The following is a 27,178-nucleotide window of genomic DNA, read 5'->3' as shown; positions in this document are numbered from 1 at the left end:
TCCACCAAACTTGCCACAAAGCATCCTTGGATAAAGGGGATTCATGTCTGTTCACATTAAGGGTATACCCTTTTCCAAGGGGAGATAATTAAGAAGTAGTGTAAAATTGGTATCAAATTTTAAAAACTTATGTGAAAGTTTCATTACATAGTGTAGATTCAAGTTTGTTCAAATCACTATTCCTGCTGTTGTAGGTGGGACCACAACAGCGGATCAAAATTGTATATGATAATATATAGGAAATATTTTTAAAAAAAAAATTCTTCTCATGTCCAGCAAAGCCAGGATTATTCCTATTAATATAGAAGCTTCCTCACGTATTGTAGTTTCAGATCTGTTCGAATCATGACCCCTGAGGGTAGGATAGGGCCACAACAGAGGATCAAATTTATACATAGGAATATGTAGGAAAAATCTTTAAAAATCTTTTTCTCAAGAAAAGCAAAGCCAGGATTACTCATATGTATTTGGAAGCACCCCAAGATAGCGTAGAGTCAAGATTGTTCAAATAATAAGCGCTAGGGGTAGGGTGGGGTCACAATTGGCAATCAAAGTTTTACATAGGAATATATAGGAAACACTTTAAAATTCTTCTCCTGAGGGGCAGCGAACCCATAATTAGTTATATCAATATGGAAACATCCTCAGTTAGTGTAAATTCAAGCTTGTTCAAATCATGACTACCGGGTAAGAACAGCGTCACAATAAAAGATCATAAGGAAAGTAAATCATGCACGGTACCAATTTTGATGCACCAGATGGGCATTTCCACAAATTATGTCTCTTCAGTGATGCTCATTCCAAAACATTGGAAATCCGATATATTAAAATAAAAAAAAAACTTTCAAGTGCTGAAAAAGGGGGGTGCCAAAGACTGGAGCCAAATACGTCGAAGGATCAGAGCTATGAATGAGGGAGATAATCCTTAATTTGAAAATAAACTAAATTATACGACAGCAATTTAAAATATTTATCCGTATTTTCAAGCTAGTACCGAAGTACTTAGTTACTGGGCTGTGGAGACCCTCGGGGACTAACAGTCCACCACAGAGGCTTCGACCCAGGGGTCATAATGTAAATCATATAGAGTACCAATTTTGATGCACCAGATACGCAAAGGAAATAATCGGTAAAATATTTTAATACCATGATTAGTTATATTAATATAGAAGCACCTTCAGTTAGTGTAGACTCAAGTTTGTTTCAGATTATGCACCCTCCCCTGCCCCTCAGGGGAGGGGACAACTTAAATCTTTAAAATTCTCAATACTGAACTGATTTGCTTTTCTTAAGCCAAAGTGCTCAGGTAAGCTATGTGGCCCATGGACCTCTTGTTTTCTTATTTTCATATTCGCATGAAGCAGAATTTATTCAGAAACTTAACACATGAGGAGTAAACACTTGCTGTGGCCTTCAAATTGACATTTAGATATACCCACGACGCATTATCAATTAAGAATTGCTACATCCATTCATAATGTCGACCTAATATATCCCAGTGAACATGAATTAAAACAAACCACTGAATTAAAACAAACCACAAAGTTTTACACACTGTTTCATATTTGGATATTTTACTAGAAAAATACGTTAATGGTAACCTAACTACCAAACTTTATGATAAACATGATGACTTCAATTTTACTATCTTCAACTTCCCTTATTCTATGTAGCAATATACCCTTATCACCTGCATATCGAGTTAATGTCTCCTAGTTGATTCGATACGCAAGAGTATATTCTACGTACGAATAATTTCTAAAACGAGGCAAGCTATTGAAAAAAAGTTGAGGCAAGTTATTGACAAACAAGTTGATGAAACAAGGATAGCAACAGTCTCGTTTGAAGTGAACATTTCGCAAGTTTTATGGTACAATCTATCATTAATGCTGACTGTTGTTTTTCATACTAATTGTTAGGCCACATTTTTCACACTGAATTGTCTACGGATGTTTCCGTTTGCCCGATCATGACAATGAGCACACGGCGGATGTGAATGGATTTTTGAGCTTGATTTCTGTTCGTTATCTCCATATTTCATTTGCAGACAAATGCATGAGCTATAGACCAGAAGGCAAATAAATAGGTGAACACACTTAAGCTTTATTTAAATCTTTAATGAGGCAGATGACACATTCCGTTGAATACTCTAGCATGTTATTTAAATTTGACCATACATTATAAAACGGATATAGTAATCAAATGTAATGATCAAATCATATAAAATAACAGTTAGAATATGAAATGTTTACAAATATGAAGAACTTTTAGTATTCCTTTCATAATTTCGACTCATTCATCCCCCTTCATCATTGCCTCCCTTCCCCTCATCCCATCATATATTCTACATGCAAAGCAATTCAAACAAATGGTGTTCTGTGTGTGCATTAATATAATATAGTTGGTAGACAGACACCTCGGCCCAACGACACCTCGGCCCGTCACGCTTGACACCTCGGCCCTGACAGGTCGGCCCAAAATTATTGACACCTCGGCCCATACTAAAGACACCTCGGCCCAAGGAATTTTTTTTTAGAATAATTATCTGTATTCCCTATGGTAATATAAATGTAGGTATGTTTATAATGACGGTATGTATACGATAAACGGGCAAATAATTTCAGAATTTTTGAACGAACGACAGCATAGATGTCAGCTGCTGTATTTATTGAGTGGGAGATAGGAGATCTATTTATTTATGTATTTTGTTGCTTATGAAAATGCAACTTTATTCATTTCATAATATTAAGAATTCTTTTACTTAAAAATCACTTTGTAGTAGGGGCGTATTGTACACTTAACTATATATAATAATTATATGTATAAACCAGTGCACTGTAGCATATGTCCTGGGGTATTCTGTCCTAATCAATAAGATGTCTTAATTGATTCTTTTTTTTTTTTAATTTATAAACTAAACTTAACCTTACACAGATAGAAGTTACGTTAACCTGATAGATCTTTGCGTAACATAGAGCATAATGGATATATTTCCCTAAACAAACCAAGGAAGATATGTGGTTTGTACCCAACAATTGGATTAATTTAGCCTGCTCGTAATTAACTCCTCATTGTCACCACCCCCTATGACACGCGCTTGAGACTTCGAAGGATGCGCTGCGTATTCTTGTTTGTTTAACGATTAGCACTATGTGATGGACAATTTTTTTTTAATTACCGTCAATTTACTCTCGGAAGATTATTCAATTATTTAGTTATATAGTTTAGTGTATATTTAACCTCATTACACCCAAAAACTAGACTTTTTCTTACACAAAAACCCAGATCATACATGCAAGATCTTGGATGAAAACTATTAATTAATAACAATTTAAAGCATTAGAAATGATTTCTGTGCAAACATTGACTCATGCATAATGCACTAATAGTCAACAAATACATATAATTTTGATAAGCATGCATAAGTTCAGACAATTTCAGATCTAGTTTAAAAGTATTTATCACTGAATAAATATCACAGAAATGTAAATAGTAATTTGTACTGGACATACAATGTACATGTATTTTGTTGCTGGTTTTACAATATACGTAAATTACAATAGCGATTTAATGGGGTTAAAGAGACCTTTAAGATGTACCTCTTAGGAGTGGGATTTCATTGCAGATATTTGATTTTCTTCACTTGTTTGTCTCTATTATCATCAGCAAACAGGTTGTCATTTGTATTTATACACAGGCCCCAGGGAAAACTCAGTCCATAATCTATGCAATGGAGGAACTGTCCATTCTTGTCTATGATGTGGATACAGTCATTGTCATTGTCAGCTGTAAGGATGTGACTTTGACTGTCTGTGGTGATTCCTCGTTGATTGAAGGTTTGATTCTTTGGAGTAGGAGTATGTCCAGTGTACCTGAATCTTTTTCCCTTTCTCATTCACCACCACTACTGTACTAGCTCCACTGTCAGTCACACGGATATCCAGGTTCCTGTTCTCAGTAATATTTCTAAGAAAAGTTCCAGATGAGTAGAGGGGTAATTTACCTTTATTATCAAACTGAATGGATTGTTTCTCTGTAGAGCCAGAGTAACGGACAACTTTTGTTTGTTTGAATTCTTCACTGTACATGGTAACCAGGAGGTCACAAGAGGAGGTAATGCAGACACCGAGAGGTATCCACTTTTGAAGTCTGGTCACCTCCTCTATCTTCTCATTCTTCGCAATATTCACAGTTCTATCAATGTAATCAGTATAAACTAGATCTCCATTTTTAGTCACTGCTATGTCTGTTGGTTTTTTTCCCGACTTTGTTCTGATTGACTTGAGTATTGATCCCTGATTGATGCTGAAAAGTTTTATGGTGTTGTCATTTCCACTTGTCCAAATTTCTTCATCACTCACACAGGCCACATTTTTAAGTTCATACCGATACCCAGTGTCAACAGTGGTAAAAGTCTCTGCTTTATCAAGCAGTTGTTTGACTGGAGAAGAGGATCCAGCTTTTGGTGATTTCTGTGATGGCTTCATGATGTATCCATGTTTATCTGAAGTAAGAAAACTTGGTGATAAGGTTCCGAATATTTTACCAAGTTCTCCTCCAGTTATTCTGCCTGGAGTGAATTTAGGCAAAGGTGGCAGAATTTTTTGTGGAAGATTTCTATACCTATCTTCATTGTTTGTAATACTAAACAGTTTTGAAAAGTTATAAGAACCTTTAGCAACATCAATTGAATTGATTTCATCCTTGATCTCAGATATTTTCTTCTTTATTTCATCCAGATGTTTCTATAGAGTTTGTAACTGTGTGTTTTTCATCTCATAAAACTTCAGCTCTAAGTTTCTTGACATGTTTGTCAATTTCTCTGTGTAAGTCATCTCCATGTTTAATGATGTCTGCTAAGAGATCTCGATATTCCTTTTCCAACTGTCTCATTGCAGCCCGGAGGACCGGGCTGCTCTATACATATAAGTTTAAGTGTTGGTATATGGGGATTGAGGTGGGAGAAGTTATTCAGAATTAAAGGTTTTCTAAACATTAAAAAGATTGTTAATCAGAATGTTCTTTCCCTTTATAAATTACGAGATACACAATATATTTACTTCCATAAAGTGAATCTGTAAAAATATATATGTTTTTCAAATTTAATATATAAAGTTGCTTATCATTTACTATCGAAAAAACGACAGGTCCCTTTTTTTAGAACATCGAATTTTACTTATCGCATAAAAACGTAAAAATGTACTTTACACAGTTCGTGTTTTATATTCTTAAAGTGAAAGATATTTTTGAAAATAGGTGATGCATGTGTCTGGTTTCAAATTATATTTTATGCAGCCAACATTTACTTAAGGAATTGATAAAGTTTAAAAGGGTATCGTTTTTGTTCGATTTTCATCCGACTATGATATTAAATAATCTCGACTATCGTCTCCATCATTTAGACGCATGCCTTTTCACACATATCGAAGCGGTTTGATGATAAAGACTCATTTCCATTGTTTTCTTTATTTATTTCCCGGGCGACAATTGATGGTTACATCAATGTTTTCTTGTTCTGTTTTGTAGATCAGAAGCGATGTCTTGGTAGGTTGGGTAAATTATATCATTTAGTTCAGTTTGTTCTTCGATAATCTTTTCTTTTTTTCAGTCACAACTGGCAGGATTTCTGATAATTTATGACCGAGATGTTGATCAGATGCAATACATTTAGTGCATACAGGGATGTCACATTGTTTACAGTACATCGTACATTGCTGTTTGTTATGAGATTTACATCCAGGGTAGATAGGTTTGGATTTTAGGTCCTTAAATTCAACAATTGTGTGAGGTTTTGAGAAATCAGCAGAAGTGTTTTCCAACACAGGCAGTGCACAGGTTGACGAGACATGTATCACAGTGCACTTGTACCACAGCGGTCTCACACAGGTCACAACGCAGCACATCCTGTGCACTGTTATTGGGGTCCATGATTGAACTTGTGACTCTGAAGTAAAAAATATACAGTACTGGTAATTGATTAAACTAGTTAAAGAAAATGGCATTAGTAATATTGAATAATGCAACAATTAATCACTGAAGGAAATAATTATAGAAATCTCTCCCACGGTACCAAGGGCACCATTTTCACGTAAATATCTGGGCTTTCATACAAGGTTCGTTCAAGAGATGATTTTATCTCCATAAACTTTCTGCTTTCATAGGAACCCAATTCAACTGGCATATTAACATGGCAGCAAATTCAAAGTTTACAGGGATTTAATATTACCATTAAAATGGCTGGCTGCCACTTCGGAAAGGGATGCATCATTATTCGACATTTTCTGTTGCTCTTTGTCAATAAGTAATAATTTAGTGCATGTTCAGAATCAACACTTGGATAATCTTTGGAAATATCAACAATTCCCTCGCTCTCTGGACAGCAATTGCCTAAATTTACATTGTTAATTCCGAAGACTTTTGACATTTGACACTTTTGACTAAAATTTTGACATACTTGTTTATTTCAAGTTGTATGTATCCAATTTGGCTAAAACTAGTTTTGAAATTGAAGGAACTCTTATTTTTAACATTTTTTGCTTGTCAGATTATTTTCGGAAGTTGACCCCTCTTTTCGGACAGTTTAGGTCTTTTCGGGGGGATGGGGGGGGGTGGCCCCCTCTTTAAAACCGTTGCTACGGGCCTGCAAAGTAAATTACTAGTACTTCATCGAAAAGGAAGATAATAGAAGTAAATAGATTCTCGAAATACAACCATTAAAAGAGGTCAGCTTCCAAATATATGTAATGGCTTTTAGCCAAAAACTGTTTAATATAACATATAATAGACAGTCTGGGACACATAAGCCTGAATCGTAAATGTGCTGTTGCATTTAGAGTTTCTGAGATCATGAAAACTGAGTTACCCTCAGTGCAAGAATATGATTTTAGTACTTTTTAAAAAATAAAAATTTCAGTTTTTCCTTAGTTAAAAGACTAATGTTTTAATGTTTTTAAATTGAATTTTCAGTTTTCCTTAGTTAAAAAACTAATGTTTTAATGTTTTTAAATTGAATTTTATGTTTGTTTGTTTGTTGTTTAACGTCCCTCTTGAGAATTATTCACTCATATGGACACGCCACCACTTGCCGGTGGAGGGCTGCAAATTTCAACCTATTCTCGGCGCTGAGGATCATTGAGCAGTTAGGGATCTTTTTCGTACCAGCGCCTACTGCGACATGGGACCTCGGTTAATACGGCCTCATCCGAAGGACAGGTATTCACGTCCCGCAGTGGGACTCGAACCCGCGTATATTGAACTTAAAGTGAAAGTATAAATAATATCCAGCTATTGCTTTAGAAAATCCTGTTTATATGATGCATTTTTAAGATGAACACTTCATGACCAACATCCTTTATGCATAATTAATCAGTGACTCAAACCAGAGATATTACCTGATTGTAGACTGTAATAGTGTCTCCTGTCAATAACATATAAAATTGTGTCTAGGAAATTAGAGATCACGTGACCCACTTACCTATGTTATCTACCTGTCGTCATGTGTTTTTACTTCCTGGGAATTCAAATATCAGGATTCACTCACTGATTATGCGCCTCTTTTAAGTTAAATATATTTTTTACTTGATTGCAAAGGATTAATTAAGTCTTTTGTTCACTGGAACACTTCAGTGATGAAACAAGGATAGTAACATGCCTTTACTGTGTTCAGTTTTTCTGACAAAATAAATAAATCTATGCATGTTTTTCATTATCAAGTTACTGCATAATTCAAAAACTGAAGATCTGCTGAAATTTCTGCATATTTCAGAGATTATTAGAATGAAACAAATCTGGCCAAAAATTATGTTTTACTCACAAACAAGTATCAAAGTACACGTAAGGATATTTTTTGTTTGAAAACAGATTGTACTTTACAGTATAGTAATTTCTGGTGAATTCTGTCAAATTATTCTGGATAAATATGAGCCCACCAGGGGTTCATTAACTTTTATTATGGAATATAGAAAAATATTTATAGTCTTGTTCTCAAATGCAAATTCAAACACTGTAATTTGGCCAAGTTTTGTCAATCATCTCTCTAATGGGTCATACAAATCTGATCAGGGGTTGTAATGAGTTGTTATAGGAATTATAGATAAACTTATGAACAGCAAGTGCCATATATGATATTTGTAAATGCAAGCATCAGTGTGATATAGCCGTATACATATACACACCATCAGGACCTTTAGCTATTAGCTAACATTATGGTTACAGTGAGAGACTGCTTCTTTATATATATATATATATATATATATATATATATATATATATATATATATATATATATATATATATATATATATATATATATATATATATATATATATATATATATATTGAAGAAATAGTCACACACAACATATACATATGTTTGTTTGTGTGTGTGTGTGTGAGGAAAAATACGTATTTAATTCAAGTGGGCTGTGTGACCCATGGGCCTCTAGCTATAAATGATGTAGACAAATTCTTAATGCATTTATTGTACTTTGTATTTCTCTTTCAGAGCAACGTTTTTCTTCATCAGGACGAGAAGATATAGATGTAAGAATGTTGGGAAAAGGTGTGAAATTAAAAAAAACTCTGCAAACAACTGAATAATATTGTACACAAAGCTTAGATCTCAAAGTTTTTTAAGTCTGTGGTAGCTATTTTTTCAACGAAATCTTGTGATTTTCAATAAACCATCAAGTATTGTTTTGTTAAAGATATCTTATGGTGTCTCAAAAGTAGAAAGAATTCTCTAATTTTTCCTCATTATGCACATTGTCACAGATACATACAGGGTGTTTCAGCAAACATGTCACGACTTTGTGGAAATCAAAATTGCAAAGAAACCGTTAAGCCTTTGGTATATAGAATTCAAAAAGTTAAATCCACAGAAAATAATCAAAGTTTTTAACATTGTGCTAATCTTTTTTTTTTTTAAATGTGTGGGGGGTTTTTTCCTTAAAAATCTTAAACTATGAAGGAAATATAATAAGCACACATAAAACCCTGTGCACAAAACTATTTGAAGCCTAAAATACAGGAGTTATTTGCTTTTCTAGGTCAAAAGTTTATTTGTACAAGTTTATCATGTTTTATTTTTTCCTGTACATTAATAAACCTAGCAGACTTTAAGTGTTTAAATTGTTCCCTAAAATAGGTATGGAATAAGGACATGCACTTGGTCTAATGCCAAAACATGTCATTGAGAACATCATATTTACTTCCCACTTGAGAGCTTATCATAATGATGATACACTTGTGCTGAAATAAAAATGTTATAATAAAAAAATTGTTTGCAGGTGCTTCTTTTGTTGTAGAAATGTATAATCCACATCGAGTTGAATTTTCAGCAGATGATATCTTAGAAATACAAAAGATAAATAAAGATTCCAGAATTTGTTCAAGTTAAAGATACGCACCACAAAATTTTTTTTCTCCAGTACAGAAGAGTTGTATTGCTATTTTTCCAATATTTCTTTTAATAAAAATATAATTAGGAAATTTTTCTGTATAAAAATTCAATAAAAGACTCTTGAAAATGTTCCCAGAAACTTTACAGTAACAAAACATCATATATTTCCAGAACTTTTCAAAAAATTATAGTGAAATGTAAAGTTATATTTTCTCATTTTTCACCAGATTATGTGGTTTGGCCAAAAATAAAGTTGTTAAACTGAACATATATCAATTTATTGAAAGAGGCACCTATTTAAGCAAAGATATTTGAATTTTGGAAGAAAAAAATTATGTTATTTATCCTTATTTACCTTTTTTCAACTTGAGTGCAATTAATTTGTTTAACTGTCAAAAGACGGGGTGTTTGCCAACTGATAGTACTTTTGATACTAAACAAATTAAGGAACTATTGTAGGAGGAAAAAAAGTCACTAACTTAAACATTTAATGGACAAAAATTAACTGCCAAGTTACGAATAAAATGGTGCATGGGTTACAGCAACCAATGACATGTAAGCTTAAAGTTCTCTTAGCAAGGGATAAAAAAAATCACTCCTTAGGGGTGATGAAACATTCTAGCAATTGGAGAAATTTCTTTCCATGTTTAAACACTTGTATACAATATGCGGTCATAACACATTCAAATCATTTTGGGGGGGGGGGGGGGGGGTAAAAATCACAATATTTTTGCACATTCTCCTGTAAACATATTCTTCTTTTTGAGCATGTACAACGGACAATAGCATTATTTTGTTTTGCTCGGTAATTTTTTTATAGATTTTATTGGTGCAGCATCAATTCTTGAACATACATCGATTTCTTAAATCTGTCTAATTAGTAAATGTAGAGTTATTTCTCACTGAGTTCATTTCAATATATTCTTTTTTTAATAGGTAATCAACAAGTTAGCTGATGTCGAGGTCAGAGATTAACAAATTGTTGACAAGTAAGAATTTTTATTTCTAACAAAAATATTTGACAATGGATGACATGTAAATCAGTTGCAAAAGATTGTCATTTAATTTTAATTTATCTCTACGATACGCTCATTTTACTCTTTCAATAGAAAGGATGTGAAGAAATTGAAGTCAGGTTAAATCAAGAAAACAAAGACCTTTTCTACCTTATGCTGGTCTAACCAGCCTCTTTCTGAGGAACAACTTCTCAAGCACCAGGAAGACAAGGTGTCGTGCTGTGTTAAACAGTGAAACACGTAGAAACAAGATGGAGTCCATTTACTCAAATAAATTTTATAGAGCATGGAAGAAGTGTCCATGCACAAATCAAGACCAAAGTGCTTCATTGACAGATTGTTCCACAATTTGTTGGCTAGTCCCAATTTATAGCCACTTATGGTTAAACAATCAAAACTTCCAGAAGTATTATCGTATTGTTGAAAAATTCTTTTAATTATTAGGTGTGCTCACATTTAATGACTTGAAAGGAATATATAACATAAAAATAAAGGTTATTTACTCAAAACTGTTTTAAAAATTCCAGGTAGAATTAGGTTATTCACAAAAATATTGAACAGATATGCAAACGTGAATAGTATATTAGATTTTTTAAATTGTGAACGCATTTTATATTGACACCGCTTGTTTGCATTTTTCATTCTTTGTTATTCCAAATGAGAACGTAATAGGGATGTCAGTAGTTTGAATTTCAATGAAATGCTTGAATGTAATCCTTGAATAATTGTCATTTGATACTGTCATTTGTATTGAAAGAAATATTGACTACTTGATTTTGCTTTGCATTTTATTTTCAGGATCTTAGGATCTTATGATTTATCAAGACACCAATCCACTTCCTTCACCGGCTCCCTCTGGCGATAAGGGAGAGAGTAGTGTACAGTATGTTTGCAGAGAAAATAGATGACCTTCATTTCACCTTGAGTCTCTCAACACAGGCTGGCACATATCCTTGATTACAATCAAATGTAGATTGTTTACATTTCTAGAGTCTTGCAATAAAAAGAATGCAAATATTATAAGGGTCAAGAATGAATGAAGTTTCAAATGTTTTTATGTGTATTTAGCATGTTTAAGGCTTCATGCAGGTAGAATTTTTTTTTGTCAAAAACTAACAAATTATTCTTTTAAAAAAGGACAATGCTACTGCGATACATGCTTTAACCTATGAAAAAGTGCTAAACATATGGGAAAGTGATAAAAATCATATCTCTGACTTTTATATTTTATCTTGCCTTCACTATTTGACTATGTTCTGATTCACGTACTTTAACGATACACTAAGTTCATGAAAGAGTTTTTAGATCCTACCTGAACCAAACATGTAGAGATGTTATATTTAGGGGATGCATGTTACCAGAACATTTGTTTGGTGTGCAACTTATGGATAACATTTGTCAAGGTAAGCTTTGTAATCGTTGATCTTTGTAATCTTTGATTACCAGTGTTTCTATTTTGTAGAGTAAGTTTGACATTATTCTCAACTTTACTTACGACAAGTCAGATAAGGAATGCACCTTCCTGTACGTATTATACATATAACTCATTCAAGTGATTGTGGTTTTTGATCATTGATACTTCTTCCTGATTCTAACAAGATTTTCATTTAGCTGTAACATTATTGTAGGTCTTACCACAGTCCAGCATTATTCAGAAAAAAGGAAAAACCAACAAAAGGTGAGTTTGAATATATGCAGGTTTTTGAAATTGAATTCCTATTACCAATAATGTCAGCAGTAATGTGATGAAATCTGAACAAGTTGGCCATGCTGCAAATGTACATATATACATGTATTTAAAGACAGTGTGTCCAAGATTAAATGATTCTGGGTGAGTTAAAAGAAATAAAAGTTTATATGAAGATTTTAACTTTACTAACTTACATTAGCATTCAACCTTCATTGATTTTGTAGAATTATGGAGACACCTACACAAGGACTAATGTAGCCAAAGTGTTATCGGACATTACAGTTGGATATTTCAAAAGGTTCATAAGATGACTTATAAGATTACCTCAGCATCCCGGTTAAAGATTTAGAAGCAAGTCTATTCCCAAGTAACTATATATTAACCCTAACGAGACCAAACTTACATGGATGATGCATCTAGGGATGTACATGTCCAAGCCTGCTTCAGATACTGGATCTTTTGTAGTTGAGTGACCAGATTAATGTTTTTGAAGCAAGTCGGTTCCTAAGTAACCATTTGCTCTTTGGTATCTGTATTTGCATGGATGATGCATATAGGGATGGACATCATCAGGCTTGTTTGGGATGCTGGATCTGATCTACATTTGTAAATGAGTGACTAAGTTAAAGTATTTATCAATCGGTAAAAGCAATATGATGCTATTTGTGCTTAAAAATGTAATTTATTTAATTTTGTTTTTGTCATTCTTGGTGAGTTCAAGATATGAAGGGTTGATTGTGTAGTGAGTAAAGTATTCATTTATTGAACAGGAACTACAGATATCAAGGATTGACTGTACATTGATTATATTATTTATCTATTGAACAGGAACTACAGCGTCCTAAAGAACAATGAGAACAGTATCTGTAAATGTGATGAGATCAAGTGTGTCCATGATGCTGTCTTTGTAGCTTGTCAGTTTTCTGTTGTTTTTTTTTAATTTAGAATGAACTTTTTTCCTAGTAAATTTAGCCTGTTTTGCAGGCTAATTTCCATATTATTGCCTGCAAACAAAGTATGCGGCTATAAATGTATATAGGAATCGTCTGTGTATAGGTCTGTCTTTGCAATCATTTTCAAGCAATAGAAACATGTAGGGCTGGGACAATACAACTTTTTCTGTATTGATACATATCACGATATTTGAGCCACGATACGATATGTATCACGATATGTTTAATTGGTTATAAAATCTTTTTTTGTATTGAAATGAACAAAACATTTCTTCACGAATACAAATAATTCTGATATTCAAAGAAGTTATATATCTGTTGTAAAACAAAATCATTTTACACAAGTGGTGTTAATTGTTATGTATTTCATATTAATATTTATAATTAGCTAATATTTATATTTAGCATATTCATTTTATATATTAAATCCAAAATGTTGAGTTAACAAAGAAAAAAAACATAAATCATATTTTTATGCCCCCGTATCGAAGATTCGGGGGTATATAGTTTTCGCAAAAACTTTTGAATGGTTGGAGCTATGGCTTTCATATTTCACATGTGTATTCCTGTGATAAGACCTTTCTTTGGAAACCACCATATTTGACTTTTTGACCTTGAACTTGGAGTTTGACCCAGTTTTGCAAAATTTTACCAAACTTTAACCTTGGCCATAACTTTTGAACAATTGGTGCTAGGACTTTCATTCTTCACATGTCACATGTCACATTCTTGTGACAGGACCTTCCTTTGGATACCAACAACTTTGGCCCTTTTTCCTTGACCTTGGAATTTTACCTACTTTTTGGAAAACTTTAACCTTGGTCATAAAATTTTGAACGATTGGTGCTTCGGCTTTCATATTTCACCTGTGTATTTCTTGGGAGAAGGCCTTTCCTTGGGCACCATTAATTTTGACCATTTGACCTTGACCTTGATGTTTGACATACTTTTGAAAAAAAACGTTAACCTTTTCCATATCTATTCAATGGTTGCTGCTAGGGCTTTCACAGATATATTCCACGAGACAAGACGTTACTTTGGGTACCAATATATTTGCATTTGAGAAAGTTTAACCTTTGCTATAAGTTGCCATATGACATGGGGGCATCAGTATTTCACAAATACATCTTGTTTTTTTAATATTTCTTCATACCCAAGCTCCTTTTTGTGTCACCTGCAGAGCAGAGCGGCACTAAAAGATCACTTTATCCGGCATCTGTCTGTCTTTCCGTCTGTCACACCTTGTATCTCAAGAACCGTAAGAGATATGGACTTGATATTTTGCACATATATTGCTTGGCACCATGGCTTTTGTGAATTGTCAAGGTTAACGATTTCGCGACCCTTGACCTCTGACCTATTTTACAAAAAAGTGAATAGTGCCAATACACAGCATATTTTTGACATTTTAAAAAGATGTTAGTCCATGCTATTTAGCATATGTATTGATTGTTATAAAACATCATGAAAAATACCAGCGTTACAGTTCACTTGACCTTGACCTTTGACCTACTTTGCAAATAAATACTCGGGCAGTTGAATTAAACTTATGACTTTTGAATTTTGAGAGGCATGGTTTAGATATTCAGCATTTATACATGTTTATGAGCTCTTGATAGTCTCCTTTGAAACCGTATGATATTCAGTTACCACACAAACCATGAAAATACATCGGGATCGGTATTCAACAATAGATCGTGTAGACTGAGTAATGCAGTAAAGACAGACTGAAATCTCTTTTGAATGATTATTGGAATCACGTAGTAATAAAATGACAAATAGTTATTTCTAATAATTTCAAATTAATTATTCATTTGAGAGTTAGGGAACCATATGGTTTTTTTTAATTGTCAGATTCTATCGCAGTATAATACTATCCATTGATGCCATTTTTTCTTTGCATGAAAATACATGAACTATTAGTCCATCATGCTTATAGTAAATAAAAAATTGACCACTCTTAGATTTCTTTACACCTTTATTGAAGCTACAAAGCAGGCGACGCATGCATTTCTAGGAACACTCTAGTTAATATAAAAATTAACTCAGACTTATGAGTATGTTGTAACTGAAACCAATTAAGAGCAATAGCCAAAAAGATCTGAAAATTGTTTCCAGTTTATAACTTTGTAATGAAGGAACTTGGCCGCTCATTAAAATTGATGACTGAAGCGTGTTACAACCTTGTTTCAATGTTGTGGCAAGAAAAAATGTAATTTATATATGGACCTCATATATGGACATTATGATTGTAACGGAAACATACTGAAATCTCATGATGAGAAAAAAAAATGAATAAATAAAAAAATAAAGGTGGCTTTGACCTTGTTCTAAGATTATTTTGATAAGATCAAAGTCAAGGACAGAATCACAAGTGGAAAAAAAATATAGCCATATTTAAGACAAATGTTTACATTACAGTGCATCATTACTTTGAAGGAAGGCTCAAAATTAGTCAAAGTGACTGGAAAAAGGTGTAAATGTGTGTATCTTCTATATGTTTAAATTAAGACGTATTGGAAGCTAATATTTAACAGAAGGATTGAATTTAGTCTTAGGGAGTGTCTTGGTGATCGAAGTTGATTTTCATTGATGATCAAAAATGAAATCAACTCCATTTCATATAGTTAGAAAATTAGCCATGAAGATGACCAAAACCTATTTACTTGATGGTTTTGCAGACTTGTAAATATTCATTTCAAAACCTGTTACAGCTATCTTTAGGGGATGATATTTATGAATTGAACTAATTAATAAAAGAATAATGGACAATGATGTAATTTGCAAAAATTAAAACACTGTACAATACCTAAATATCTGTAGTTTGTAGAAATAAGTCTGAGACATTCTTTCTAATTCCTACACAGGTAGATACAATAAGTACAGCCGCACTCTGAGTCAGACTCCTTGGATTCTGGATCTGGGCAGGAAAAGTCAGTCATCCGTGGAGGAAGAAATCTGTGAACCACTGAAGCAGAAATTTAGGTTTACAGGTAAAAATCCAAGATATTAATTCCCATATCATCAATGTTTGAAACTCACCATAAAGTTAGCTAGACAAACAGGGCCGACTGCTCATAAAAGATATCAGCCCTGAGAAAATGATTGTCTTCGTAAAAAATATTTGTATTATAAATGTAAAGCCATCTTAATTGTTTTTGTGTAGACAATTCAAATCTGGTAACACCTAAAAGATGCGAAACATATTCACACTAACCACTTACCTGAATCACAATCTTAATTACGTTAATGAGAATCTATACCTCTATTATAGGTTTAAAGTTTGCTTAGCCGCCATAACTTTGATCCCGGTTATAGAGATTGATAAATTCTGTCTCTTGGATTGTTATAGTTGCCTAACATGAAGATTAGTTGACTGAGCATGATAAAGATCCCCTACTGCTTAATGACCCTGAGTGCAAAGTAAAGGTCTAAAGGATGTATTCACAATTTCAAAAGAATTGACATATTTCCTGGAATAATTAATGTTTATTTGTTTTTTTCCTACTGTATATAATTATGTGATTTTTTTCAAATTTGTATTTTTAACGTAAAATTTATTGTTGACAACTTTATTATTTACAACTTTAAAAGTAACCTCCAAAGTTGGCCAGAACAGCATTTTGTCTGTTAAAACACTGATTTGGTTCCATTAGAATAATGTATACATGTAATGAACTTTTTTCATTTGTCACAACGCGCCTTCATACCTGTAACCATACAGACAAAAATAATCTTTTCTTCTGTAAATTCGACAAATCTCTTTCAATGTGGGTTGAAAATTCTTACAAGCATTAATTTGTGCACACGTGTGAGAGAAATTGAGATTCAGTCTATCTTGAATGCTACTACAATCACTGGTTGCTATGTTAAAAATGTAACTTCCATTTTAAAAAGTGTGTTCACATTATTAAAAACAGTTATTAAACGCATCGACAGAAAATTTAATAAAATCATAACATGTAAGGGTGCCAATAGTTGTCCATTTTTATACCCACCATGACTTGCGCTTTAAACAGCAAGCATGTTGTTTGATGAAATCGAGGATAAATACGGTTGAAAATAAAGCGGAATCTCGCTATAATAGTGATATACCAGTATTATAGCGGAATTTACGTTTCCCCGAACCTGCTAACTGCTAAATTCAGATCTCAAGTTTTCAAACAGTAGGACTATACATATCAGTATCTGCACTCCCTTTGATTTCATCTACAGTTGTATATAATTTGTATATATTAATGGCATGTTTTTATTATATCCACACATCAAGAAAAAAAATTAACACTATAGACAAATGAAAAGTAAAGAAAAATATTAAATAACATTTTTAGATAACAAACTCAAAATGTGTTGACAATGGCATGGTACATAGTTAATGTCTATGAAAAGGTTCCTCCTATTGAAATAAAACGAATTAGTACATGAATGTAGAGTCATTGACCGGAACAGAAATTGACAAGTTATTTTGTAAATACGAAAACCAGTCCTGGTCTTATAGGTCACTGGCCCATTAATAACGAAGTGTTCCTTTGAAGCTCTTCACCAGTATACATTGTATAGTGCATATGTACATGAGTGAAAGATTCTCAAACGAGACGTAAAACAACTATCAGTCAATCAATCGATGACTTATTAAATTAAAAGTCTTCCAACAATCTGTTGGAATTTCTATGGGTACTAATTGCATCCTTTTATTAGGAGAGCTATTTTTGTATTCATATGAAGCAGAATTTATTCAAAAACTTCTATGTGAAAAGAAGTCTCCTGCTATAGCCTTCAAGTCAACATTTAAATATATATCGACGACGTTTTATCAAAAAGGGAGTGTTTGGTCAGTAAGCTGCACCTTATTAACATTGCACTGCTGATAACGGCAGTTAAAGTTGATATTGATTGCTAAATTGGAACAGCATGGGGGAATCCTTACTATGGCCACTGATGAGCTAGTAAAGGAACTTTAAATGCCAGATGTATACATTCAATGCATTTACGGTTGCAGAGTAATATAATTAATTTTTATTTTTTGATTGAATAATTCCTTTCTCGCTGACTGGCTGAGATGCAACACTGTAGGGGAAATACTATGTTATATTCACCTGCACGTGACCTTCCTAGATTTGTTTAAAAATAGATTGAGAAATTCCAAATAGTTTTGGAAAGCTTTTTCACTTGCTACCCACTTCCACTCAGGTGAACATAACATTAGGAAATAAATACCGGGGTAATTTATGGGAGGGGGTGGTTGTGGGGCTGGGGGTTGCAGGGGACCTCATTCCCTTTTTTCTTTCTGAATGTAAATTTTTTCTTTTAATTTAGACTAAAAATATTCATTGAAAGACTGGTCCCCAACTAATGGACCTTAATACCCCACCCAACCCCAAAACAAAATTTGAAGTTAAAAGAATTCTCTTTTCGTTGGGGCTAATCAAAGATTTTTTTCAGCTGTCATTTTTCCCTGATAATGCCCCCCCCCCTTTTTTTCAAAATTTCAAAATGTATCCTAAAAAAGAGCCTGACATTATTTCTTTTTTTCCCGAGCAACTAATTATAGAGTAGATTTTAAAAAAAATTCAAATAAATTCAACTGGTAATGTTTATTTAACCCTGCTTCTCTCATTGCTTTTGGCTAGGACTTCAGCAAATGTAAACAAGAAAGATTGCCTGGACTGCTTAATGAGTTTGTATCATTTCATCATTGAATCATGATATAATAAAACAATTATTCCGGTTTTTGAGGCCAATATGGTGATTTAGCCATCTTCGAAGTACAATATTCACCTCACCCTTTTGGCTTGTACTCCTCAGGTAGCTAAATCATCATACTGACCTCAAAAACCGCAGTAATTGTATAATATCAAAAATAAACTTATTCAAGCAAATTTTTAAGTATTGGAGAAAGATGAACATCTTATATTAGACACATGTTAACTTTTTAAATTTTGAAATTAAAAATCAAGTGAAATATACAACCTTTGCAACTATGTCTTTTATCCCCAATTTTTCCAAGAGATATAACTGTGTTTTAATATTAATTCCTTCTTTCATTTTCCTCAATTCTGTACCACTAGAATCATTAGCATGTGAAATAATATCTCCTTTATTACATTCAGATTCAAATGAAATCGTAAGCACGTTTTCATAACTTGTTTCTGACATGATAGTGCTTGCACTTGGAGCCAATATGTCAGGAAGTCGTCATAAATCAGAGGGTTGAGGATTGAAGTATTTAGCAAGCGAGATAGATTTATCTCTCAACATGGCAGCCTCCAGCAGTCAGTTCACTAATAACTTTCGTGTCTTATTACTATATAACTAAGTGAAAACAAATGACAGTATCAGGTAAAATTTATTAATGACCATTAAATGAATGAAACATCAAAAAGTTATTATAAACTTGACGTTTCCTTTAACAATATTCATTTTCATTCCATCGTTGATTTGATATATCTCTGAACTCGAAATAAAAGATACCAGAGAGTCTGACACATCTGTTTTATATTTGGATATTGTACATTGAAGTGATGTTAATGGGAATTTAACAACAAAACTTTATGATAAACGTGATGATTTCAACTTTTCTTTTATTTATGTAGCAATATACCAATATCACCTGTCAGCAAATGCAATCTATCATTAAGTCGAATGTTGACTGATGTTTTTCATACAGAAATGTGAACAAAAAATAAATAGATGTATTATCTAAGTACTCTTTTTTTAAGTATTAAAAATCTCCAAGGGCTCTTAGGGGTATGATATGAATCTATATCAGCCCTGCAAATCCATATCAGCTCTGCAGGCATCCATATAAGCCCTGTAGGATCCATGTCAGGCCTTGAAGCTGATATAGCTGATATAGTGACTCATATGTGACGCATATGTAAGGAAACGTGTATTTATTACCAAGTATTTTATAAATGTGTCTGAATTCATTGCAGATATTTGATTTTCATCACTTTTCCATTTCGATTTTGAGCAACAAACAGATTGTCATTTTTATCTGTACACAGTCCCAGGGGATCACTCAGTTCACAGTGTATGAAACGGAGGAACTGTCCATCCTGGTCTATGATGTGGACACAGTCATTGTTATCATCAGCTATAAGGATATGACCCTGACTGTCTGTGGTGATTCCTCGTGGACAGAAGGACGGAGCAGTATGTCCAGTGTACCTGAATCTCAGTTTCCCGGCCTGATTGACCACCACTACTGCTTTAGCTCTATTGTCAGAGACACAAATATCTAGGTTCCTGTTCTCAGTAAAATTTGTGTGAAAAGCTCCAGGATTGTATGCCACTTGGAAATAGGAAGGAAAAGATGAATAGAGAGGTTTACCATTTTCATCAAACTGAATGGTTTGTTTCTCTGTAGAGCCAGAGTAACGGACAACTTTTGTTTGTTTGACATCATTGCTCACCATGACAACCAGGAGGTCACCAGAGGAGGTACTACAGACATTGTAAGGTCTCCAGTCCTTTAGTGTAAACACCTCCTCTATCCTCTCATTTGAATTCTTTACAAAGTTCACAGTTCTATCACTGTAATCCGTATAAACTAGATCTCCACTTTTTGTCACTGCTATGTCAGAAGGTGCGACCCCTGACTTGGCCCTGATTGACTTGAGTAGTGATCTACGACTGATACTGTAGAGTTTCATGGTGCTGTTATCTCCTCTTGTCCAGATTTCTTCATCACTCAGACAGGCCACATCGCAAACTTCTCCAAACTCAGTGTGTATGTTGGTGACAGTCGCTGGTTCATCAAGCAGTTGTTTGACTGGAGGAGAAGATCCAGCTTCTGGTGATTTCTGTGTTGTCTTCATGATGTAGTCATGTTTATCTGATGTAAGAGAATTTGGTGATAAACTTCCAAATATTTTACCAAGTTCTCCTCCAGTAATTCTGCCTGGAGTGAATTCAGGCAAAGGTGGCAGAATTTTTTGTGGAAGATTTCTATATCTATCTACATTGATGGTAATACTAAACAGTTTTGAAATGTTTTCAGAACCCTCAGGAACATGAACTGAACTGATTTCATCCTTGATGTCAGAAATTGTCTTGTTTATTTCATCCAGATGTTTCTGTAGAGTTTGTAACTGTATGTTTTTCATCTCATCAACTTCAGTTTTAAGTTTCTTGACAAGTGTATCAATTTCTCTGTGCCAGTTTTCTCCATGTTTTGTTATGGCTGTTGAGAGATCTCCATATTCCTTTTCTAACTGACTCATTCTGTCTTGTACATCAGAGGCAATGTCCTGATAGGTTGGATAAATTGTGTCATTTAGTTCAGTTTGTTTTTTGATAATCTTTTCTTTTTTTTCATCCACAACTTGCAAGATTTCTGATACTTTATGACCTAGATGTTGATCAGATGCAATACACTTAGTGCATATAGGAATGTCACATTGATTACAGTACATTGTACATTGTTCTTTTTTATGAGATTTACATCCAGGGTAGATCAGAGTGGATTTTCTGTTCTTGAAGTCAACAATTTTATGAGGTGTTGAGAGATCAGCAGAGAAGTGTTCTCCAACACACGCCTTGCACAGGTTGACAAGACATGTATCACAGTACATCTGTACCACAGCGGTCTCGCACAGGTCACATCGCATTACGTCCTGGGCGCTGGTACGGGGGTCCATGATTTAACTTGTGACTCTGAAGGAGAAAGTTAAAAGATATACAGTACTGGTAATTAATAAAAATAATTAAAGAAAGTTTGGCATGAGATCTTAAATAAAACAATAAACTAATTAATTAAATAATTTTTACATGTATATAGTCTGTTCGTCCAAGGGTATAAAAGACATCTCTTTTTGCATTATGTCTCAAAATGCATAAATACCTGGAATTTAAACTAGGTTCATTCATTAAATCATTTTTTTCTTTCCAAACTTCCTGTAGTTCAACTAGTATATTAACGTTGTGGCAAATTCATTACTAAATTTTCATTATATACTTTAAAACTCAAACTGTCTCAGTTGTTTGTTGACACAAAATACAGAAATTTAACATAGGAAAATGACTGCCACTTCAGACAGGGATTCATCATTATTTGTCATTATCCATTGCATGCAGAAAGTAACTTAAGAGATGAATTAAAATTAAATTCATATCTTATATTTACATTATTTTTTAGTCACCCACATGGCGCAGTGGTTAGAGAGTCTGCTCTAGAGTCGTGAAGTAAGGAGCTGATCCTTACATCGCGGGTTCGAATCCACTGTGGGACGTGGAGACCGGTCCTTCGGATGAGACCTTATAAACCGAGGTCCCGTGTTGCAGTAGGTGTTGGCACAAAAAAAGATCCCTCACTGTTCAATGGCCCTGAGTTCCGAGTATAGACATAAAATTGCAGCTCTCCACCAGGAAGTGGTGGCGTCTCCGTATGAGTGAAAAAATTCTCGAGAGGGACGTTAAACAATAACAAATAACAATTACAAACAAACATTATTTTTCTGATGACTTGCCACATATATTTTTAAAATTCAATATTTTTTTTTGAATACAATCGCATCACAATAGAGATATTCTTACTCATCCCGTGTAGTTCCTGAAAACATGAACTTTTTCTTATTTGCAAAGAATCTTAAGGGGAAATATTTGGAAATGTAAATATATATAAAAATATATAATACATGTTCAGAATCAATTAATAGGTCACACTCAGAAAGTCTCTGGAATTAATATAAAAAAAAAACCCTTGCTAGCTTGACAGCAATGGACAAAATTTACAAATTGTTCATTTCCGTAGACTTTAAAGAAAAAATGTCATACTTGTTTGTTTCAAGTTGTATATATACAATCTGGCTAAAACTGGTTTGAAAATGTTTAATGGTATTTTTGCACTCATTTGGGACAATATAGTAACTTATGATTAGAGAATTTATTGTATGAAATGAATGACTTCATTGAAAAGAAAGCAAATAAAAAAGTGAATAGGCCCGTGAAAAACTCTATCACAAGAGTTCAGTTTATGTGAAAATTTTAAAAGTAATGATTACCAGCCAAAAACTGTACATTATATAAAAGTTGACTGCTCAAGGTGATTCTAAAATTTGCTATTTAATTTAGAGTCTTTTCTTGGTAAAAGACTTATGTTTTCAATAACATATTTTTAAAATGCGAATTTAATATGAAAGTACAGGGTATAAAAAATATTCAACCTTTTATTGAGAAATTCTGCTTATTTGAGATGAAAATTTCAATGCCTAATATTCTACATGCAACGTTTATCTGTTATTAAATCCATAAATATTACGATACCTGAATTAAGTCAGTTATGGCGTCCTCTTTCATTAAACTTCTTGTTGTCAGAGTGACAAAGATCACGTGATCTATATACTTGTTTTATTTACCTGTTGTCAGGTGTTTATACTTCCTGGTTTACCTATACTGGGAATTTAAATTTCATGATTCACTCTTTGATTATGCACCTTTCTAATTTAATTCTTCTACCCTTCTAGTTTAATATATAAATTAGGGATGTCAACGAGTACCCGGTTAACCGTACTCGATCGAACGTCCGAGTATCGAATACTAAAAATGGTACTCGGTTACTCGGATGTGTATTTTTTCTTATTTCAAAGTACTTATTTTTATCAAAAACTTACCAAAAATTAACTTAAATATGCATACGGTAATTATAGCGTGTAGTCCTCTACACCAGTAAAACACCCATTATCGCCTGTGGCTGTGTATATATAGTAATTAGTGATCAATCACCCAGCTGTTCTCACCTATTGTGGTCCTTAATTTTTGGATGGCTTCATTGATTGTTTTCAGTGAACATCGATGGTCTATTATCTTTAAATCATTTTTAAATTATATAGTTAATATACGCAGCGAAATCGGACATGCATAGAAATGCCGATACCCACTTCAAAAGTGAAGAAATATTTAGAAATAACTAAAGATTCAAAATAAATGTTGAAAGTCAGTTTGCGTAGTAAGTTAAGTGTCTATGGGGGAAACAATCAACATATGAAATTGTTTTCCCCGTATACACTAAACTTACCAGAATATTAGACTACATGTAGCAATCCCGACAACGTCCGTTCCTTCTCTTTGGCTAGTCTAATAATAACATACCTGCGTAACAGATTGTCCTCCTTTTGATGAAATAGATCCTAAACAAGATCCGTAAACCATTTTTAATTTTTGATGTATTAATTTTGTCTTTTGTGTTTATTTGATAAATACATTTAGTACCAAAAAGCATTTACGTTGGAATCAATGTTTATATACATTTATAAACGTGATAAAAACAGCTTTGGGGTTTAACGAAATTTAACGGGGCTCAAGAAAATTAACACACTTGTATTTACATTTTTACCGAGTACCCGGGTACTCGATCGGAAAAACGTCCGAGTAACCGATTATCAAAAATTGACCGATTTGACATCCCTAATATAAATATATATAAAATCATGGTCGTTAGCTAACTTTAGGGTTACAATGAGTGATTTGATATTCATCTGTAAGGAAAAGTGAGAATTGATTCTATTGAGCATTGTGATCAACAGGCCTCTAGCAAATTCTGAACATGCATCTATTTATGGTACTTAAATTTTTTTCCCCAGAACAACGTTTTTCTTCATCAGGACGAGAAGATGTGGATGTTAGAATGTTAGGAAAAGGTAAAGTAGAAGTATAGAGGGTAAAATTACTAAATTGTTATATACATATATATAAGTTCTCGGACAATTTTTTGCTTTGAGCAAAGCAAAAATATTGCTCACATATCCAATTTATGAAAACCACATTTATTGTACAAAATTTTCTACAAATATTTTTATAACCTCAAAAAGTCAGTCTAGAAAAAAGTTAAAGTCCGTGTATAATTGTATTGTTTTTTTTCTTCAGGATATCAACAAGTGAGCTGATATAAAAGTCAGGGATTAACAAATTGTCAACAAGTAAAAATTTTCAGATGTAATGAAATATAAATCTTTAATTTTAAATGACATTGTACAAATTGTCGGCAAATGACATTCTTAATGTATATTCTTTTCATTTCAATGACAATGTACAAATAATAGTAACCAGTGGTTTAGTATTATGATGGAGATAATGAAATATGAAAATAACAAACAGTAATTAATCTCAAAGTCCATTGGAACAATACAAAATTTGGAGCAGAGCAAACACGGACCTCAAAAAATATCAGAGGTGGGATCAGGTGCCATGGAGGAGTGAGCATACCCTGCCGACCGGTCACATCCGCCGTGTGCTCCTTGTCATAATCGGGGGGAAAAAACGGAAAAATCCGTCGACAATTCAGTGTATAAATAATGGCCTAACAATTAGTATGAAAAACGTCAGTTAGCATTTGACTTAATAATAGATGATTGTAACTTTCTTTAAAATTGACAAGATAAAATCAATGCAATTTCTTTCAAATTTTGCAATGCAATGTAAACTGAAAAAAATTGCATTACATGCATTACAATTATAATTGTGTTTGTTGAAAATGATTTTCAATGATGCAGAATTTGATATGAGAAACAGAGATTTGATGAACTTGGTATATGAAATGTTAGAAACTCTATACTTATTTTCACTTTTTCATAAATAGAAAAGATGTAGATAAACTGAAGAAAGGTGAAATAGAGAAAACAAAGACCTGTTCTGCCCTGTGCTAGTCTAAAGAATCTCTTTCTGAGGGACAACTTCACAAGCTTCAGGAAGTCAAGGTAGTGCACTGTATTTATCAGTGGTTTATATAAGATTGTGTCAAAATTTGTAAAACGTAGATGAAACATTCATTAATTTATAAACACCAAAATTCTTTGGTGCCAGGTTGTCAAGGAATTTATATTAACTGGTCACGATATAAAACCAGTTTAGTGAAGGAGTATGAAATATCAAAATAAACTATTAATTCACAGATTATTTTTAGTTTCCTAGTATTTCTATGCTCTGTACAAAAATATTGACAAGAATATTTGAGAAAATAATTTGATCTCTTAGCTCAAAGATCCTAAATTATTTAAAATTGTGCCTAAATACATGTGTCAAGCATCAATGATACAACTTTTTTTAGATTGTCTATACATTTTCAAACCAGTTTAATTGTTTTTTTTAATGTTTATTCTTTGCTAAATGAAATAAAGAAAATTAATGGGTATCAAATGAGCATGTTCTAAGTATGTACAATTTCTAAAACGAGGTAAATTATTGACAAACAAGTTGATGAAACAAGAATATCAGCTGTCTCGTTTAAAGTCATCATTTCGTAAGTTCTATGGTCGATACAATGACCTTGTCAGCATATACAGTTTATCATTGAGTCAAATGCTGACTGACGCTTTTCATACTAATTGTTAGACCATTATTTACACTCTGAATTGTCTACGGATTTTTCCGTTATTTCCCGATAATGACAAGGAGCACACGGCGGGTGTGACCGGTCGGCAGGGGATGCTCACTCCTCCATGGCACCTGATCCCACCTCTGATATTTTTGAGGTCCGTGTTTGCTCTGCTCCTATTTTGTATTGTTTAATGGACTTTTGAGCTTGAATACTGTTCGTTATCTCCATATATTTGATTTGATTCTAATCATTGAATAAATGTCATATAATATGTTATTTGCTTTGAAAGAACATAGTATTACCAGTAGACTTTGCTTTGCATGCTATTTTCAGGATCTTATTATTTATCAAAAGACTCCGATTCGAGTTCTTCATCATTGCTGTGTTTGTCAAAGTCCAAAGCAATATGCTCAGTACCTAACATATGATATTGAATCTCAATAAACATAAATTTCAACTGTGAAATGTAAATATTAGAAGTAAACTTTAATAGATTAGGACAAAGATTTGATATAGTAATGCACCTGTATTATAGGGAAGATTTTCATGTAAAACTTAGTAGTACTAGTAGAGTATTAGGCACATAGACATGTATTGTAGAGAGAATTTACATTCAACACCCAGTAGAACTAGTATATTCTAGCAGAATACACGTATGGGGAAAATTACTTGTTACACTCAGTAGAACTGGTTCAATATAACAGTTTACGTGTCTTGAATGTGATTTTCATGTAATTTACACGAATTAGTACAGTATTTCATGATACATGTATGTGTATAATAGGGAGTAGTTACTTTTAGTAA

At 33.1% G+C, this 27,178-nt stretch overlaps 2 protein-coding genes across 2 annotated transcripts in view; one reads left to right on the top strand and one right to left on the bottom strand.

The window, feature by feature from the left end:
* Nucleotides 1-25,753, top strand: part of LOC133176307 (tRNA pseudouridine synthase Pus10-like) — a 60,661-nt gene extending 34,908 nt beyond the window's left edge. The window contains exons 2-9 of the mRNA XM_061311443.1: nucleotides 11,879-11,940; nucleotides 12,045-12,094; nucleotides 12,331-12,404; nucleotides 12,935-13,020; nucleotides 15,927-16,052; nucleotides 24,642-24,698; nucleotides 24,925-24,977; nucleotides 25,637-25,753. Coding sequence (XP_061167427.1) covers nucleotides 11,879-11,940; nucleotides 12,045-12,094; nucleotides 12,331-12,404; nucleotides 12,935-13,020; nucleotides 15,927-16,052; nucleotides 24,642-24,698; nucleotides 24,925-24,944 — 475 coding nt within the window. The 3' untranslated portion in view covers nucleotides 24,945-24,977; nucleotides 25,637-25,753. The remainder of the gene's footprint in view (nucleotides 1-11,878; nucleotides 11,941-12,044; nucleotides 12,095-12,330; nucleotides 12,405-12,934; nucleotides 13,021-15,926; nucleotides 16,053-24,641; nucleotides 24,699-24,924; nucleotides 24,978-25,636) is intronic.
* Nucleotides 19,986-23,364, bottom strand: LOC133203180 (tripartite motif-containing protein 55-like). Its single transcript, XM_061339024.1, has 2 exons — nucleotides 23,326-23,364; nucleotides 19,986-21,717 (listed from the first exon to the last, which is right to left on the bottom strand). The coding sequence occupies exon 2, from the start codon at nucleotides 21,699-21,701 to the stop codon at nucleotides 19,986-19,988; it is 1,716 nt and encodes a 571-aa protein (XP_061195008.1). The 5' UTR covers nucleotides 21,702-21,717; nucleotides 23,326-23,364.
* Nucleotides 25,754-27,178: the final 1,425 nt, after the last annotated feature.

Source organism: Saccostrea echinata, unplaced genomic scaffold, assembly GCF_033153115.1.
Source record: "Saccostrea echinata isolate AGI-Se365-2 ecotype Australia unplaced genomic scaffold, CSIRO_AGI_Sech_v1 ptg000002l, whole genome shotgun sequence".
NCBI classification, from domain to species: Eukaryota; Metazoa; Mollusca; class Bivalvia; order Ostreida; family Ostreidae; genus Saccostrea; species Saccostrea echinata.
This window is presented reverse-complemented; position numbering and strand designations above follow the sequence as displayed.

Excerpts from the sequence above, each read along its gene's own strand:
- LOC133203180 (XM_061339024.1), bottom strand. The coding sequence starts at position 21,701 with ATGGACCCCCGTACCAGCGCCCAGGACGTAATGCGATGTGACCTGTGC.